Below are 19,038 nucleotides of genomic sequence, written 5' to 3'. Positions count from 1 at the left end.
AACAAAGGGCCCAGAAATAAATCCATGGAGTCAACTGATCTTTGGTCAAGCATATACAATGGGGAAAAGATAGTCTCTTCAACAAATGGTGATGGGAAAAATGGATATCCAAATTCAAGGATGAAATTGGATGCTTATCTTATTTTTTCTTTTTGAGAGAGAGAGAAGAGGGAGAGTGTGTGTGCACAAGTGAGAGCAGAGGAAGGGAAGAGAGAGAGGAAAAGGGAGAATCTTAAGCAGGTTCCACACTGAGCATGGATCTTACAACCATGAGATCATGACCTGAGCTGAAATCAAGAGTCAGGTATTTAACCAACTCAGTTACCCAGGAGCCCCTGGACCCTTATCTTATACCACACACAAAAGTCAATTCAAAATGTACTGAAAATGTAAACATAAGATCTGAAGCTTTAAAACACCTAGAAAAAAACAGGGGAACAGCTTCCTGGCATTGGTCTTAGCAATTATTTCTTGGGTATGACACCAAAAGCACAGACAACAAAAGCAAAAATAGTTGTCTATTTGTATGGGAATACTTTGAACTAAAAAGTTTCTACACAGCAAAGGAAACCACAAACTGAGTGAAAAAGCATCCTATGGAATGGGAGAAAATATTTTCAAAACATATATATGATAAGGCATTAATATCCAAAAAATATAAGGAACTCCTACAACTCAACTGCAAAAAAAAAAAAAAAAAAAAAACCCAATTTAAAAATGGGCAAAGGATTTGAGGATCACCTGGGTGGCTCAGCTGGTTGACATCCAACTTCGGCTCAGATCATGATCTCATGGTTTGTGGGTTCGAGCCCAGTGCTGGGCTCTGTGCTGACAGCCTGCTGTCTGGAGCTTGCTTCAGATTCTGTGTCTCCCTCTTTCTGCCCCCTTCCCACTCATGCTTCCCCCCCCCCCCTCAAAAATAAACATTAAAAATTAAAAATAAAAATTTTTTATTTTAAATAAAAGGCAAAGGATTTGAATAGATATTTCTCAAAAGAAGATATACAAATGACCAAGATATATGTGAAAGGATATATATGAAAGGAACTTCAAATTAAGACCACAATGAGATATCACTTCAATGATGTTAGAACACCTATTGTTTGGGGGGGATAAAAAGGCCAACAGGAAATAACAAGTGTTGGTGAGTACATAGAGAAAACTAGATTCTTGTGCACTTTTGAAAGGAATGTAAAATGTTGCAGCCACCACAGAAAACAGTACAGAGGCTCCTTAAAAAAAATAAAAATAGAACTACCATATGATCCAGCAATCCCACTTCTGAGTATTTATTCAAAAGACCTGAAATCAGGACCTCACAGTGATAGCATCACTCTCATGTTCATTGCAGCATTATCCACAATAGCCAAGAGGTGGAAAAAAACTAAATGTCACAGACAGGTGAATGGATAGAGAAAATCTAGTGTATATATACAGAATGGAGTATTATCCAGCCATTAAAAGAAGGAAATCCTGTCAGATGCTACAACATGGATGAACCTTGATGACATTATGCTACAAGAAATATGCCAGTCACAGAAGGACAAATACTGCATGATTCCACAGATATAAGATATCTAAAGTAGTCAAACTTAGAAGCAGAAAGAATGGTGGTTGTCCCAGGGCTGGAGGAGAAGTCAATGGCACTTGCTATTCAATGAGCATGAAGTTTCAGTTAGTTAAGATGGAAATGTTCTAGAGATATGCTATATAACATTGTGCTTACAGTCAACAATACTGTATGGTACACTTAAAAATATGCTAACTTTTTAACAAATGGTACATTTTTAACAAATGGTAAAATAACATCCATATGCAAAGAAAAAAATGAATCTAGATACACGCCTTATACCCTTCATAAAAATTAGCTCAAAACGGACCACACAATGTAAAACACAAAACTACAAAACAAAAAGAGAACAAAGGAGAAACCCTAGATGATGTTGGGTTATGGCTTTAACTCTTTAGATACAACAACAAAGGCATGAGAAATCATTGATAAGCTAGACTTCATTATAATTAGAAACTTGAAAAGTAATAGCCAGAGAATGAGAAGACAAGCACAGACTTGGACAAAATATTTGCAAAAGACACATCTGATAAAGGACTTGTATCCAAAATATACAAAGAGCTCTTAAAAGTGGGCAATAAGAAAATAAACAACTTAATTAAAAATGGGCAAAAAGAGACACCTCACCAAACTATACAAATGATAAGTAAATGTATGAAGAGATGCTCAATATGTCACTAGGGAATTGAAAATTAAAACAACATGAGATATTATTACAGATCTATTGGAATGGCTACAATCCAAAAAACTGACAACAAATGCTAATATGGCTTTTAAGCAACAAGAATTCTTATTCATTACTGGTGGGAATGCAAAAAACATTCTGCAAAACAGTTTGGCAGTTTCTTACAAAGCTAAACATAGTCTTACCATACAGTCCAGCAACTGTACTCCTTAGTATTTACCCAATGAGTTGAAAACTATGCTCACATAAAAATCTGCACAGAGATGTCTATATCAGCTTTATTCATAATTGCCAAAACATGGAAGCCACAAAGGTGTCCTTCAGTAGGTGAATGGATAAATGAACTATGGTATATCCAAGTAATGAATATTATTTAGCCCTTAAAAGAAATGAGGTATCAAGCTACAAAGAGACATGGAGGGACCTTAAATGAATATTGCTCAGTAAAAGAAGCCAATCAAAAAAGGCTACAAACTGTATGATTTCAAGAATATGACATTCTAGAAAGGTAAGACTATGGCAACTGTAAAAGGATCAGTGCTTACCAGGGGGTAGGGGTAGGGGTGTGAATGGGTGGAGCACGGAGAATTTCTAGTGCAATGAAAATACTCTTTATGATACTCTAATGATGGATACATGTCATTATACATTATCGAAATCCACAGAATGTGCAACACCAAGAATGAACTGTAATTTAAACTATGGATTTGGGGTAATCATGATGTGTCAATGAAGGCCCATCAATTGTAACAAATGAACCACTGTCATGCAGGATGTTGATAATGAGGGAAACCATGTATGTGTGGGGGCATAAGGTATATGAGAAATCTTCGTATCTACCTCTCACTTTTGATGTGAACCTAAAACTATTCTATAAAAATAAAGCCTTAAAAAATGTTAGGGTAAATCTCATGTTATGTGTGTATGTGATTTTTCAACACATACATTTATATTTCCAGAATTTGACTACTTCTCACTGCTGCTACTGTGGTCAAGGCAATACCATCTCTCCCTGGATCACTGTGATATTCTCCAAACAGGTTTCCCTGTTCCCACCCTTTCCCCAATAGTTCACTTTCCATTAAGTAGCCAGCGTGATTCTTCATCTCCCTTAAAGCACAATCCAAAATTCTTCCTATAGCCTACAAGACCCTTCATGATTTGCTCCATTGATACTTCTCTCACTCTATCTCCTACCTCCCCCCCTCACCTCTTGTTGTCCAGCTGGATTGGCTTGTGTGCTGTTCCTGGAAACATCAAATATGCTCCCACATGAGGGCCTCTTTACTTGTCATTCCCATTGCCTGGTATGTTCTTCCTCAAGATATATCCCATCCATCGCCCAGATATGTAAGGGGAGAAAGGAAATATAAATTGATAAACAAATATACCAGGGTGAAAATTAAGGTGACAAAGAATAAAGCAGGTTAGGTGATAGAGAAGGTATGGGTACAATTTAATGTGGCTTACTCACTCACTTTAGGTCTCTACTCAAATATCATCTTACTGGAAAGACTCTCCCTAACCATCCCATATTAAGTTGCATCTATGCCTTCTTTATACACTTAACCTGCTATTCTTTGTCATAACACTTTCCACATAGACTGTTTATCAGTTTATGGTATCTTCCTCCCCTCTACATGGATGATCATAAATGTAAAAGCAAAATAGTGCCTGGCACAGGGGAGGCACTCAATAAATATTTAAGGTAAAATGAACTAAGTCTTATAGTAGTTATCTGTAGACTCATAACAAAGTACCCCAAAACTTGGTATCTTATAACAACCATCATTATATTATATGTGATGATTTTGTGGATCAAGAATTAGGCAGGGCTTGGCTGAGTGATTCTTCTACTTCATGTGTTAAGAGAGGTTGGTTGGGGTGAATGCACTTGTCTGGAGGGTCCAAGAAAGCTTCACTGCATATCTGGCATCTTGGTGGAGATAGCTGGAAGGATGGGCCCAGCTGGGACTATAATCTAGAGCACCTAACATAATTTCTTCAAGCACAGCAGTCTCAGATTAGTCAGATTTCTCATAGTGCTTCAGGGTTCCAAGAACAAGTGGTGTAGCAAACAGGGCAGAAACTGCATGGCCTTTTACAACTCAACTTTTAAAGTCAGAGAGCATCAATTCCACCATGCTCTACTTAGTTAAGCAGTAATTAGCCTACTCAGATTCAAGGGAAATGGACAGAAACCCCATCTTTTGATAAGAAAAGTGTTGAAAAAATTGTAGCCATATTTTTCTTTCCTTTTTTTAAAATTTAGATTCAAGTTAGTTAACCTATAGTGTAGTACTGGTTTCAAGAGTAAAATTCAGTGATTCATCACTTACATATAACACCCAGTGCTCATCCCAACAAGTGCCCTCCTTAATGCCCATCACCCATTTAGCCCATTCCTCCACCCACCTCTCCTCCAGCAACCTGCAATTTGTTCTCTATATTTAAGAGTCTCTTATGGTTTGCCTCTCTCTCTGTTTTTCTTATTTTTCCTTCTCTTCCCCTATGTTCATCTATTTTGTTTCTTAAATTTCCACATGAGTGAAATCATACTTGTCTTCCTCTGACTTGACTTATTTCACTTAGCAAAATATACTCTAGTCCCATCCACGTTGTTGCAAATGGCAAGATTTCATTCTTCTTGATCACTGAATAATATTTCAATATGTGTGTGTGTGTGTGTGTGTGTGTGTGTGTATCTCACATCTTCTTCATCCATTCGTCAGTTGATACACATTGGGTTCTTTCCATAATTTGGCTGTTATTGATAATGCTGCTATAAACATTGGGGTGCATGTGTCCCTTCAAATCAGCATTTTGATATCCTTTGGATAAATTCCTAGTAATGCAACTGCTTGGCCATAAGGCAGTTCTGTTTTTACCTTTTGAGGAACTTCCGAACCATTCTTCCCCTTTCTCCATATCCTTACTAACATCTGTTGTTTCCTGAGTTATTATATTTTAGCCATTCTGACAGGTGTGATGTGGTATTTCACTGTGGTTTTGATTTGTATTTCCCTTACGATGAATGACATTGAGCATCTTTTCATGTGTCTGTTAGCCATCTGGATGTCTTCTTTGGAAAAGTGTCTATTTATATCCTCTGCCCATTTCTTTACTGGATTATTTATTTTTGGGGTGTTGAATTTAATAAGTTCTTGATAGATCTTGGATACTAACCTTATTCTATCTGATATTCACTTGAAAATATCTTCTCCCAGTCCGTTGGTTGCCTTTTAGTTTTGTTGCTTGTTTCCTTTGCTGTGCAGAAGCTTTTTATTTTGATGAGGTCCCAATAGTTCATTTTTGCTTTTGTTTCCCTTGCCTCTGGAGACATGTCTAGTAATAAGTTGGTGTGGCCAAGGTCAAAGGGGTTGTTGCCTGTTTTCTCCTCGAAGATTTTGATGGCTTCCTGTCTTACATTTAGGTCTTTCATCCATATTTTAAATTGCCACAACCCCATAGTGCATAGTACCGAGCTTTGGGCCTAGCAGGCATTCAGAATATTTTGGTTCAAAATGGAATTATACAGTGTGATTTTCAATTGTATATTCAATTAGTTATATACTGTAACTAGAAGGAAGAACAGTTTGATTCTTTTATACAGGGCTTCGAAAAAATAATTAATTTAAAACAGTCTACTTAAGTGCAAAACCAAAAATGTACACATCAAACTCAAATCTGAATACCTGTGATGGCCTCACAAGTAGACAGGACATAGCTGAGGAAGGAATCAATGAGCCAGAAGATATGCTAGTATACAAACCTGCCAAAATGAAATGCAAAGAGAAAGAAGAATGAACAATAACAAAAAAGGAACAGAATATCCAAGAACTGTGAAATAATTACAAAGGGTGTTAACATACAAATAATGGGAATATCTGAAGAAGGAAGAGAAAGAAGCAAAATAAATATTTGAAGTAATAATGGCCGAGAATTTTCCAAAGTTAACGACACCAAACTATAGACCTAGGAAGCTCAGAGAACATGAAGCAGGATAAATATCCAAAAAACCACCTTTAGGAATATCATGAAAATCCTTAATGTGTATGCACCTAATAACAGAGCACCAAAATACATAGGCAAAACTGATAGAACTTCAAGGAGAAACAGGTAAATTGACCATTACAGCTGAACACTTCAACACACCTCTGTCAGTAACTGGCATATCCAGCAGGTAAACAAGCAGCAAGGATATAGCTGAAGTGAAGAGCACCATTAATCAACTGGATCTAATTGACATTTACAGGATACTCCATTCAACGACAGCAAAATACACATTCTTCTCAAGCTCAAATGTAACATTTGCCAAGGCCAAATATATTCTAGGCCATAAAACACACCCCAAAGAAATTAAAAGAACATAAGTCAGAGAGAGTATGCTCTCAGACCACAATAGAATAAAACTAAAGATCATTAACAGAAATACAGGAAATCTCAAAATATTTGGAGGTTAAAAAACACATTTCTGAAGAACACATGGGTCGAAGAAGTTTCAAGAGAAATTTAATATTTTGACTGAGTGAAAATGAAAGTGCAACTTATAAAAAGTTGTGGGCTACGTCAAAAGCAGGGCTTACAGGGAAATTTATAGCATTGAACACGTATATTAGAAAAGAAAAAGATCTAAAAATGAGTAATCTAAGCTTCTATATTGGGAAATTAGAAAAAAAAAGGGAGGGGGGTAATTTTCCAAAGTAAGCAGAAGAAATCATAAAATCTAGAGAAGAAATCAATAGAATTGAAAACAGGAAAACAATAGACAAAATCAACAAAACAAAAAACTGTTTCCTTGAAAAAAAATAAACAACAAAACAGATAAACCTCTAGCCAGGTGTATTAGTCTTTTCAGGCTGCTATAACAAAATACCACAAACTGGGTGATTTAAACAACAGAAATTTATTTTTCACAATTCTCAAAGTAGGGAAGTCCAAGATCAAAGTGCTGGCTGATTTGGTTCCTGGTGAGACTTGCAGATGGCCACTTTCTCACTGTGTCTTCACATAGCTGGAAAGAGCTCTAGTGTCTCTTCCTCTTCTTATAAGGGTTCTGGCCTTATGGGATTAAAGCCTCACCTTTATGAGCTCGTTTAGCCTAGATCACCTCCTCACTGTATTTGTATATCTCTGAATACAGTCACTTGCAGCACTAGAGCTTCAACATATGAATTTGGGGGGACACAGACATTCAATCCATAATACAAGGCTAACCAAGAAAAAAAAGATATACATAAGTCATAATGAATGACAGACCATCATTATTGATCCCATGTACATTAAAGGGAAAATAAAAGAATAATATGAATAACTCTAAACTCACAAATTTGGTAACCCAGATGAAATGACCCAATTCCTAGGACACAATATGCCGAATCTTACACAAAGAGAAACAGAGAATCTGAATAGAACTATATATGTTAAAGAAATTGAATTAATAATTGACAATCTTTCAGAACAGAAAGTACCAGGGCCAGATATGTTCACTGGCAAATTCTACCAATCATTTAAAGAAGAAATTATACCAATTCTCTACAATCTCTTTCAGAGGATAGAAGGCAAGAGAATACTTCCTAACTCATTACATAAGGCTAGCATTACCCTAACACCAGAACCAGATAAAGACGTTATAAGAAAGGAAAACTACAGATCAGAGTCTCTCATGAATATAGATGCAAAAATCCTCAAAAAAATGGCAAACTGAATCCAAGAATGTATAAAAAAAATTACACACCATGACCAGTTGGATTTTATCCCAGGTATATCCCTGATTTAACATTTGAAAGTCAATGGATATGACCCATCACATCCAAAGCTAAAGAAGAAAAATCATATGATTGTACCATTACATGCAGAAAAAGCATATAAGAAAAGTCAATACTCATTCACAATAAAAACTCTCAGCAAACCAAGAATAAAGGGGGAATTTCTTCAACTTGATAAAGAACAAATGTTCTTCAACAGATAAAGAACAAAAACCTATAGCTAACATCATATTTAATGTGAAAGAACTAGAAGCTTTCCCCAAAAGATCAACAACAAAGCCAGAATGTCTCCTCTCACCACTCCTATTTAACATTGTACTAGAAATCCTAGCTAATGCAGTAAGAAAGAAAATAAGGGAAATCTGGGTGGCTCAGTTGGTTGAGCATCTGACTTCGGCTCGGGTCATATCTCACGGTCTGTGAGCTCAAGCCCTGCATCAGGCTCTCTACTGTCAGCACAGAGCCCACTTTGGATCCTCTGTCCCCTGCCCTCACCCCTCAGAAACAAATAAACATTAAAAATTTTATTTAAAAAAAAAAAGAAAAGAAAAGACATATAGATTGGGAATAAAAAAATAAAACTGTCTTTATTCACAGATCACATGCTTGTCTATGTTGAAAATCCCAAAGAATCAAAAACAAAATACTCCTGAAGCTAATAACAATTATAGCAATATTACAGGATATAAGGTTAATCTACAAAAGTCAATTGCTTTCTTATATAGCAGCAATGAACAAGTAAAACTTGAAATGAAAAACACAATACATTTACATTAGCACAAAAGAGAGAAAAGTACTTAACAATAAGTCTAACAGTTTATGAACAAAAACTACATGAAGAAAACTACAAAACTGATGAAAGAAATCAAAGATCTAAATAAACAAAGAGATATTCCATGTCATGCACAGGATGACTTAACATTGTTAAGATGTCAGTTTTTCCCAACTTGAATTCCCAGTTCTGGATTCAAAACAGTATCAATCAAATCGCAGCAAGTTATTTTTCTGAATATTGACAAACTGATTCTAAAGTTTACATGGAAAAGCAAAAGACCCAGAGGAGTCAATACAGTACTGAAGAAGAGCAAAGTCAGAGGACTGATACTACATGAATTCAAGACTTACTATAAAGCTAACATAATAAAGACAGTGTGATACTGGTGAAGGAACAAACAGATCCTAATGGACCAGAACAGAAAACCCAGAAATAGACCCACACAAATAAAGTCAACTATTTAACTCTCCAATGGAAAAAGGATAGTCTTTCAACAGACGGCACTGCAAAGAATGACATCCATAAGCAAAAAGACAAAATGAATCTGGAAACTGACCTTGTGCCTTTCACAAAAATTACCTCAAAATGGATCACAAATCTAAGTGTAAACTGCAAAACTATAATATTTCTAGAAGATAACATAGTAAAAAATCTAGGTCACCTTAGATTCAGTGATGGGACCTCAAGATGGTGGCAGGGAATGCAAGTGGCTAAGCCCTGCAGTACTGGTGGGCCAGCACTCACTGCTGGGGTTCACTGCCCTGGGAGAGGTTAAATAAAAAAGAAAAAAACACAAAACAAAAAACTTCTGCCTTGAAAAAGACACTGTCAAGAGAATGGAAAGACATGCTACAGACAGGGAGAAAATATTTACAAAACATATTATCCCCCTGATAAAGGACTTGTATCCAAAATATGCAAAGAATTATTTAAGCTGAATAATAAGAAAACAGACAATCCAGTTAAAAACTAGGCAAAAGAACTGAACAGGTATCTCACCAAAGAAGACATACAAATAGTAATTAACTACATGAAAACATGCTCACCATCATATGTCATTAGAAAATTGTAAATTAAAATAATATACCATTGTGTACCTATCAGAATAAAATTAAAAAAAAAAAACTGATAATACCAAAGGCTGACAAGGATATTTACTGATGTCTACACAAAAACTTGCACGTAATTGTCCATAGTGTCTTTATTCATAATTGACAAAATGTGTAGGTCACAAAGCTGCCTTCAGTAAGTAAATGGATAAATAAGCTGTGGTATATCCAGGTAACAAAATATTATTTAGCACTAAAAGGAAACAAGCTAGCAAGCCATGAAAAGCCATGAACAAGAGTTCAAAATATGCATATTGCTTGGGGCGCCTGGGTGGCTCAGTCTATTTAGTGTCTGACTTTGGCTTGGGTCATGATCTCACAGTTCAGAGTCAGGCTCTGAGCTGACAGCAGGGAGCCTGCTTTGGATTCTGTCTCCCTTTCTCTCTCTGCCCCTTCCCTGCTTATGCTCACACATTCTCTCTCTCCTAAAAATAATAAACATTAAAAAAATTTAAATGCATAATGCTTAGTGAAATTTGAAAAGGCTATATATACTGTATAATTCTAAGAATATGACATTCTGGAAAAGGCAAAACTATAGACAATAGAAAGTTCAGTAGTGACCCAGGGTTTGGGTGAGGGGGTGGAAAGAGAGATGAGTAGTAGACAGAGCATAGGGGTTTTCAGGAAGTGAAAGTATTCTGTATGATGTAAAGGTACATATATGATACTATGCATTGTAAACAAAGCAAAACCAAAAAACCATCAATACATTGCTTCATTCACTAGAAAAGTCACCAGAGAAATACTGTTTGCATGAGAAACTGCTTGTTGAGTAATGCAGTTTTGCACACCCACTTTTCTAGGTCCCTACCAGTCAACCATGTTCCATGCCTGCTCACCTGCATGTGGCCATGTGTGAAAATGCACTTGCTCAGATGGTGAGGGTACAGGGCAAGAGAAAGCACAGGTCAGTTGCTGGGCCCAACCCAGGTAGCTGCTAGGTCACTCACTTTGCCACCCTGGCACCATGTGCTCCCACAATGGACCCTGAACACATCTGATTCAGCCTGCCTTGGGTCACTATGGGTAGTGACTTCTACCCATCAAATCTTGCAAAGATACAATCCCTGATTCCAATTTTTCAATTGGATCATAACTGCTGCATAACAAATTACCACAAATTTCACACTTACCATAAACCTTTCTCACAGTTCCCATGGGTCAGAGGTCTGGGTCTAGGTTAGTGGAGCCTTATTCTCAGAGTCCCACCATGCTGACATCAAGTTGCCGGCCGGGTCTGCAATCTTGTTTAAGTCTGGGTCCTCCTCCAAACTCACTGGTTGTTGGCAAATGAATTTCCAGCCAACGATTTCCTACCATGTGGCCTTCTCCACAAGATGGCAGTTTGCTTTTTCAAGGCAAACAGGAGAGTACATCAGCTGCTTTGAATCTCTGACTTCAGTAAGGACCCAGTCCCTTTTAAAAGGCTAATCTGATCAGTTTAGGTCAGGCCCACCCTGGAGAATTCCTTTTTTGATTAGCTCAAAAGCAACTGATTTGGGACTTTATCATATTTGCAAAAGTCTTCATATCTGTCATTTAACATAGAGTAATTGTAGGAGGGAAATCCATCAAATGTACACTCCTGCCCACACTCAAGGCAAGGGGACTATACACAGTACACACCAGGAGGCAGGACTCTGGGGAGCCACATTAGAATTTTGCCTACCTTGTGGATAATTAATCCTGACAAAACTAATCAAGTCAGATTAATTCTCCTAAGTCAAGTTACGCACCATACTATCCTTCAGCAGTTGTGCAAAAGACAGAAAATCAACTCTAAATTTATTAACCAGATATTCTAGGCCTGTTCTCAGCCATGCCTCAGGCACCATTTTAAACCTTTATTTTAAGGAGTCCTGCTCACTGAGCCTCAATCACACCCTTTGCTCTGCCCACCCATCCCCTCTGTGCACTCAGCATCTACATGCCTGCCAGCACTCCTCTCAGAGAACTAACCCACCTCTTCCTACCTCCTTCTTACTCAAAGCCTCAACAGCCTTCAAGATGCCACATCAACACCTGTTATAAAACCTTTCCTGACCTTTGGACCCATGCTGAACTTACCTTCATTTGAATTTGTCCTAAAATACTGTGAGAGGGTTGCAAAAAATGGCCATAAGCTTCCCATCCCTGTGTGTCTCCTCTTTTGCAATGTGACTCTGCCACTCATCTTATCAAGAGGTGGACCTCTTGACTTTTTCACCTGTTGACTCTGGGCTGGGCCTTGTGACCTTCTTTAGCCATGGGACACTTGCAAATGTGACTTAGACACTATAAAAGCATCTGGGCACTGGGGCTTGCCCTCTTGCTGTCTTAGGAACTCTGCTACCACCACCAGATGACAGGCTAAACAACTCTCCTGGATGAAGAGGGGCACATAGCTAAATTATCCTTGAGGCCCCAACTGACACTGGGCCAACACCCGACACATGAAAAGCAGCAAATATCAGGTTAAGTCATGGAGTTTTGTACCAATGTTTGCAGCAAACTGTTTACTGTTTAAGAATAAAAAGATTCTAGGGGCATCTGGGTGGCTCAGCCAGTTAAGTGTACAACTTTGGCTCAGGTCATGATCTCATGGTCCATGAGTTCAAGCCCCACATCTGGTTCTGTGCTGACAGCTCAGAGCCTGGAGCCTGTTTCAGATTCTGTGTGTCTCTCTCTCTGCCTCTTCTCCACTCACGCTTTGTCTCTCTCAAAAATAAAAAATAAAAACATTGAAAAAAAGAATAAAAATATTCTAGGTCTTCCTTTTTGACATTTGTTTTAAGCTCAGATTTATTTTGGTATGCTTTCTTGTGAAAAGGGTTAACTCTAACTTGCGATGAAGGAATTATGCATGAAGCACAGCCTGGTTTTCAATATCTGGAAGTATCCATGGGAGTGGGTCATGAAGCTTCTCAAAAACACTTGGCTTTTAGGTAGAAGCAACCCAAGTGTCCATCAACAGATGAATGGATATACAGAATGTGGTATGTCCATACACCAGAATATTATTTAGTCATAAAACAGAATGAAGTTCTGATACCTGCAACAACATGTATGAACCTAAAAGATCTTATGCTCACTGAAATAAGCCAGACAAGTGCAAATAATGTATAATTACCAACAGAATAGACAAATTTACAGACAGAATGTACATTAGAGGTTACCAGAGACTGGAGGGAGGGAAGAATGAAGAGTTACAGAGTTTATATTTGGGGTGAGGAACAACTTTTGGAAAGAGATAGTGCTGATGGCTGCACAGTACGGTGGATGTAATTAATGTTACTAAATTATATGCTTAAAATCGCAATTTTAAAATGTTTTTTACATTTTAGCACATTTTTCACAAATCAGTAATGTAATATACCCCGAACCCTTGGATTATACACTTTAAGTGGCTGGACTGTATGTTATGTGAAGTATATTTCAATAGAGCCATTAATTTTTTTTCTAAACAAAACAAACAACAACCAAACAACACAAAAATAATCCTTGGCTTCACTTTTCCCCTCTAATGGAAACTATCCAGCATACTGTATTCCTCTTTTCACCTTTACTACTAGGAAGCTTAAGACCAAGTTTCATGTCCAAACACAGCAATTTAGTGGGCATACAGATGTGCTAAAACATAATAACTATCATCATCATCATCATCAAATCAGAGGGTCCAGTTTCCTGTCTGTATCTTTCTATGTGTCTGCCTTTGTCCCATCTCTCATCTTTCTTAACTAAAATTCGTTCAAGTGACTTTTCTCCAAGCCCCCCCAAAGACCCTAAAGTTAACTGAGGTAATGAACCTTTGAGGTCACAGTGTCAGCTCTGTAAATACAATGCTATAGCCCCAGATTAATAATTAACCTTCAGAGCAAGGGAGAACAACTCATGCTAAAGAATAAATAAGAGAAAGTAGGGCCTCAAAAGCAGTAGGAATGTCAGCAGGTTAACCAGCATCATTTAAAAGCACTTCCAACCTATTCGTGGGAGTACTTTCACCACAGACAACCAATATGCTCAAATTTGATAGCACAGACATCAACCACTGCTGACTGACCTTTTATTCTGGGGACATTCTTTTAAGACAAATATTCAAAAATTCACCAAATGACCATATTTCCCAATAAGTTTTGGAACACCATATCCCAAATTCCCAAGGAGCTTGGCTTTAAGGTCATAGGAAAAAGTCATTCACATAGGAGAAAAGGAGATAGAGTGTTCTTAATTCCACACACATGCTCATCGTTTTTCATCTCAGGAAAAGACTGAATTCTGAGTAAAGACACTAGTACATGAGCCCCCTTGTTAGCCTACCAAAGTGCTAACTTGGCCAATGGATTGGTATGAAAAGAAGCCTGTGAATACAAAACCCAGAATAGATGATTTTATCTCCGGTAATAAAGTTTCTGATGATATAGTATATAATATCTGTACCTCTTTGATGAGAGAGAAGTATTATGACTAGAAAAATCCATTTGGCTTGCCTCTACAATAAGTAAGTCCAGGAAGTTTGTCAGTGCTTCCAACCATAGTGCAAGTGCTTTGTATTTGATGTGCTCCTAATAAATCTTTCTTGAACTCTTGGAGTCAAACTATAAATTAAACTTTTCACCATAAGTAGATTATGAATGGTGAAAAGCAACATATTGAAAGGTACAACAGTGCTCTAAAAGAGAGTATATATCCCAATACACAACAATGCCTACTTGTCTTTTCACTGTTGCTGAGACCATTGAAAAGAAAGTGACATTATCAGGGGCACCTGGGTGGCTCAGTCAGCTGAGTGTCCGACTTCGGTTCAGGTCATGATCTCATAGTCTATGAGTTTGAGCCCCACATCTGGCTCTGTGCTGACAGCTTGGAGCTCAGAGGCTGGAGCCTGGAGCCTGCTTCAGATTCTGTGTCTCCTTCTCTCTCTGTCCCACCCCCTCTCATGCTCTGTCTCTGTCTCAAAAATAAATAAACATTAAAAAAATTTTTTTTTAAAGGAAGAGTGACATTATCATAGTATAAGAGAAAGTTCTGAGGGTAGCATGTAAGTTGAGGAGGCAGGTCTGCCCCAATGGCACAAATGTCATTCCTATGCCCCTGGCCTTGGTTTCCCCATTTTTAAAAGATAACATCTACCTTAGGTTGTTTACTTAGGTTTCTTCTACTCCTACAAGAGATGAGATCCTATCAGTGCTATTTTTCATTGCAGAATAAGTTCCCTAATAGTTTCAATGCTTTCTACATAATTCCACCCAGTATCTCTAGTCAATAGTGAAAAATCATATGTGAGCTTTTATAAGTTGGATATTAGAAGTGCTCAGAATGTTTAACACTAATGTTGTTCCTATTTAATATTAAAGATTCCAGTGTCTTCATTCAAAAAATGAAAGCTGACTTGGAAATATACTTAGCAGAACTTATAAACTCATGTTTAATCGTAAGACACAGTGGCAAGGAATAGAAGGATTAAGCAAATTAATTAGATACAAAGTTCTTAGCCTCTAAAGCTGAACTCCTAGTAAGTTTAACTATTTGTTACCTTCTGTGCTACCACAACTTCAAAAATGATTTACTTTCTAGAATGCTGGAGGGCAGGGTGTAGGGGGGAATGACTTATGAATTAACCAGGGGTTGTTTGGATATAATTATAAACTGCCAACCACCATGAGTCAATGATATTCAGACTTTTAAAGCTATTTCATTAAAAAGAAAGAAAGAAAGAAAATTAAACCTTATCTAAAAGACTGTTTATGGGACTTAAGGAACTTACACATCCATGGCTGAAGGTTCAATAATACATTCCCAGTGGAATGGTCTCTAAAAATGTCTATAATTAAAAACAGAACAGTAAAAAAAAAAAAAAAATTGAATGTCTTACTCTCTTGTTGGTGAGTGAGTGGCGGATTCCTTTTTTGAATCAGGAGAGCTTAGGGTTTGCAAAATACAATTATGTTTTTCGGTGGATAGGGCATCTCGTTCTTGCTCAAAGTGGATTAATTTTAAGGCCTCTATTCCATTTTCTCCTTCCATCACGTCACCCGGATTTGGCTGTGGTTCTGAACTCTTGAAAATCAGATCATCTTCACTTACAGAGACTGTGAGATCACTGCTGCTGCTGCTCAAACTTTCCTCCTCTTGCTGTTCCTGCATTTTTCTGAAGGGTTTCTGTGATTCTGGGTCCCCAGGAGGAAGATGATCTATAAGAGGGAATATGAACAGACTACAGATCACAACTTCAGGGAGAAGCAAGGTTAACACATTCTGCCTCACAGGGCAGATAAATTACTCAGTTAAAAACATGTAGAAACAATCCACAATTAATTATATAGTATGTGAAAAATCATTAAAAATATCTTTAAACCTATCACAGTGGGTTTTAAAATCAGTGAATTAGCTTGCAAAAATATTTCCACCTGTGTATTTAAGAACTCATGAGAATGGAATTTTTTAGCCAAGTCACTGGTTTGCTTTTTGACAGAGATAAAATTAAAGAATGTATTTTGTTCTTACATAAGACCACCACCACTCGCAAAACCTAAACACCAACAAAAACCAGCAAACCATCTCAGCCTCTCAACCCACCTGGGAAACCTTCCCAAGCAGAATCCTTCTCTTGAGAACACTTATTTACAGATGCACAGTATTCTGAGGCTGATAGCGGAGAGACTGGCGGTCTGGCTCTTTCTTCCTTGACTTCAATACATTCCTGTGTCAGTATTTCTCCCTCTGATCCCTCTGATCTGCTGCAACTGTCACACTTTAAATCAGTGGTTCTGTTCTCTGGACTTAATCTTTCCCGTAACAGGGAATGGAGTTCAGCAGACTTTTTGCCTTCAGATAAACTACTCCCGCCGTGACGCGTGTTGCTTCCTATCTGTAAGCAATGAGTTTGTTCCTCCTCAGACAATGCGCTGGCTGTGACTGGCGTTTTCTCACCAATCTGAAGAGATGTCTTTCCATCTATTTTGTCAGACTTATTTAAGCACTGTGTGTCACTATTAGTTTGTACTACATAGCTGTCTGTCACATTACCGCTCTGGGCTGTCTGTCGGTGTGAATGTGGGTCAGGAATTGAAAAGTTCTTTGTGGGCTGGGGAGATTTCTGCTCTGTACTGAAACCTCCAATGCTTGAGATGGCTGACATTTGGCGGCCCATAAAGATTGTTGCCGGTTGATACAATCCTCTTGACATGGCTGTCCCCGAGTTAGTTCCTGCCTGCTTTGTAACCTGCAACGCCAAGGGAGAGGTGAGTTAAACATACTGTGTCTGGACGATTAGGTTGTTTACATCCTTCTCAAAAATGAAATGAGGAAAAGGAAGCACGGCCACTGAAATCAATACTGACCACATTTTATAAAACCCACGGCTTCCACAAAATAAGTCAGAAAAACGGTACAGTCCATAGTATTTACTTTGAATCACAATATTGGTTCCTCAAACAAATATTATCTAACAACTATGTAATCTACATTTCAAAAAGAGATGCACACATTGCACAACTATGTGAAAGTACTTAATGCCACTGAATTGTACACTTAAACATGGCTAAAATGGTAAATTTTATGTTACATATATTTTAGCACAATTTAAAAAACTGAATTCTAACCACTTTTCACAGAGAGGCTTGGATTTAATAGAACTAGGGAGATACTATACCAAAAAAAAAAAAAAAAAGAGAGAGAGAGAGAAAGAGAGGGAGGGAGAGATGCATACAAAGGACTATATGAGTTTTAAAAACTCTTTCTAGTATTATGGGTAATATAAAAAAAAACTTCCACTAATCATATACAGGATTGCATTAAAATATACTCCATTTGTGCAAAAATAATCCTGATTGCCAGTCAAACTGCAAATAACAGTTTTTCCTCCACATCTTCAAGTAATTTTATTTATTTATTTTTATTTGAGAGAGAGAATGAGTGCAAGGTGGGGAGAGGGGCAGAGGAGGGAAGACAGAGGGAGAGAAAAAGGGAGAGAGAAAGAGAAAGAGAGAGGGAGAGGGAGAGGGAGAGGGAGAGGGAGGGAGGGAGAGAGAGAGAGAGAGAGAGAGAGAGAGAGAGAGAGAAAGGGAGAATCTTAAACAGGCTCTATACTCATTGTGGAGCCCAATGCGGGGCTCAATCCCACAACCCTAGAGTCATGACCTGAGCCAAAACCAAGAGTTGGATTGTCAACTGACTGAGCCACTTAGGTGCCCCTCAAGTAATTTTAAAGACATGTAAAGCAATTTAAATTTACAGTCATGTCTATGGGGAGAATGAGCATTGTCTCTTTTTTAAAAAGAGAGGGGGCTGGGTGAAGCAACAGAAGCAATTGGTTCAGTGGCTTGGTCAAGGACACACAGTGGGAAGTAGAACTGGATGTAACAATAATGAAGCCTTGAGGAAGTTACATGCTTTTCTTTTGAAGGGACCAAAGCATCTCTACAGACCTGATAGCATTTAGTTTACAGAGGCTTACAGAATACATGGGGAGATATATTTGCATCTCTCTTTTGCAGACAAGAAAATCTGAGGCCCAAATTTTCGAAGAGAAAATGTCACATACACAGCTGAAACAGAATCCAGGTCTTGCTTCTCTTCAAATATACCATCCCTCCCTGAAAGCATAAAACTTCTAGAAGAAAACATAGGCAGTAACCTCTTTGACATAAGCCTTAGCAATAGTTTTCTAGATATGTCTGCCTCCTTAGGCAAGGGAAACAAAAGCAAAAATGAACTATTGGGACTACACCAAAAAAAGCTTTTGCACAATGAAGAAAATCATCAATAAAACACGAAGACAATCTACTGAATGGGTGAAGATATTTGCAAATGATATAGCTAATAAGGGGTTAATATCCAAAATATATAAGAACTTCTATAACTCAAGACCAAAAAATAATCTGATTGAAAATGGGCAGATGACCTGAATAGACATTTTTCCAAAGCAGACAGACAGCCAACAGACACATGAGAAGATGCTCAACATCACTCATCATCAGGGAAATGCAAATCAAAACCACAATGAGATATTACCTCACACCTGTCAGAATGTCTAGAATCAAAAAGGCAAGAAATAACAAGTGTTGGCAAGGATGTGGAGAAAAGGAACCCTTTAGTGCACTATTGGTGGGAATGTGAATTGGTATAGCCACTGCGGAAAACAGTATATA

The 19,038-nt window shown here is 37.7% G+C and overlaps 1 protein-coding gene across 2 annotated transcripts in view; it reads right to left on the bottom strand.

The window, feature by feature from the left end:
- The window catches only part of KIZ (kizuna centrosomal protein), a 143,482-nt gene that overhangs the window by 67,681 nt on the left and 56,763 nt on the right, over positions 1–19,038 (bottom strand). For both annotated transcript variants that reach the window (XM_042980994.1, XM_042980995.1), the window contains exons 5-6: positions 16,466–17,111; positions 15,762–16,080 (exon numbers count right to left, since the gene is read on the bottom strand). In XM_042980994.1, the coding sequence (XP_042836928.1) occupies positions 15,762–16,080; positions 16,466–17,111 (965 nt within the window). The remainder of the gene's footprint in view (positions 1–15,761; positions 16,081–16,465; positions 17,112–19,038) is intronic.

The sequence above is a fragment of the Panthera tigris genome, chromosome A3 (assembly GCF_018350195.1).
Source record: "Panthera tigris isolate Pti1 chromosome A3, P.tigris_Pti1_mat1.1, whole genome shotgun sequence".
Taxonomy (NCBI): domain Eukaryota; kingdom Metazoa; phylum Chordata; class Mammalia; order Carnivora; family Felidae; genus Panthera; species Panthera tigris.
The sequence above is the reverse complement of the archived record's forward strand: the minus strand, read 5'-3'. Positions and strand labels throughout refer to the sequence as shown.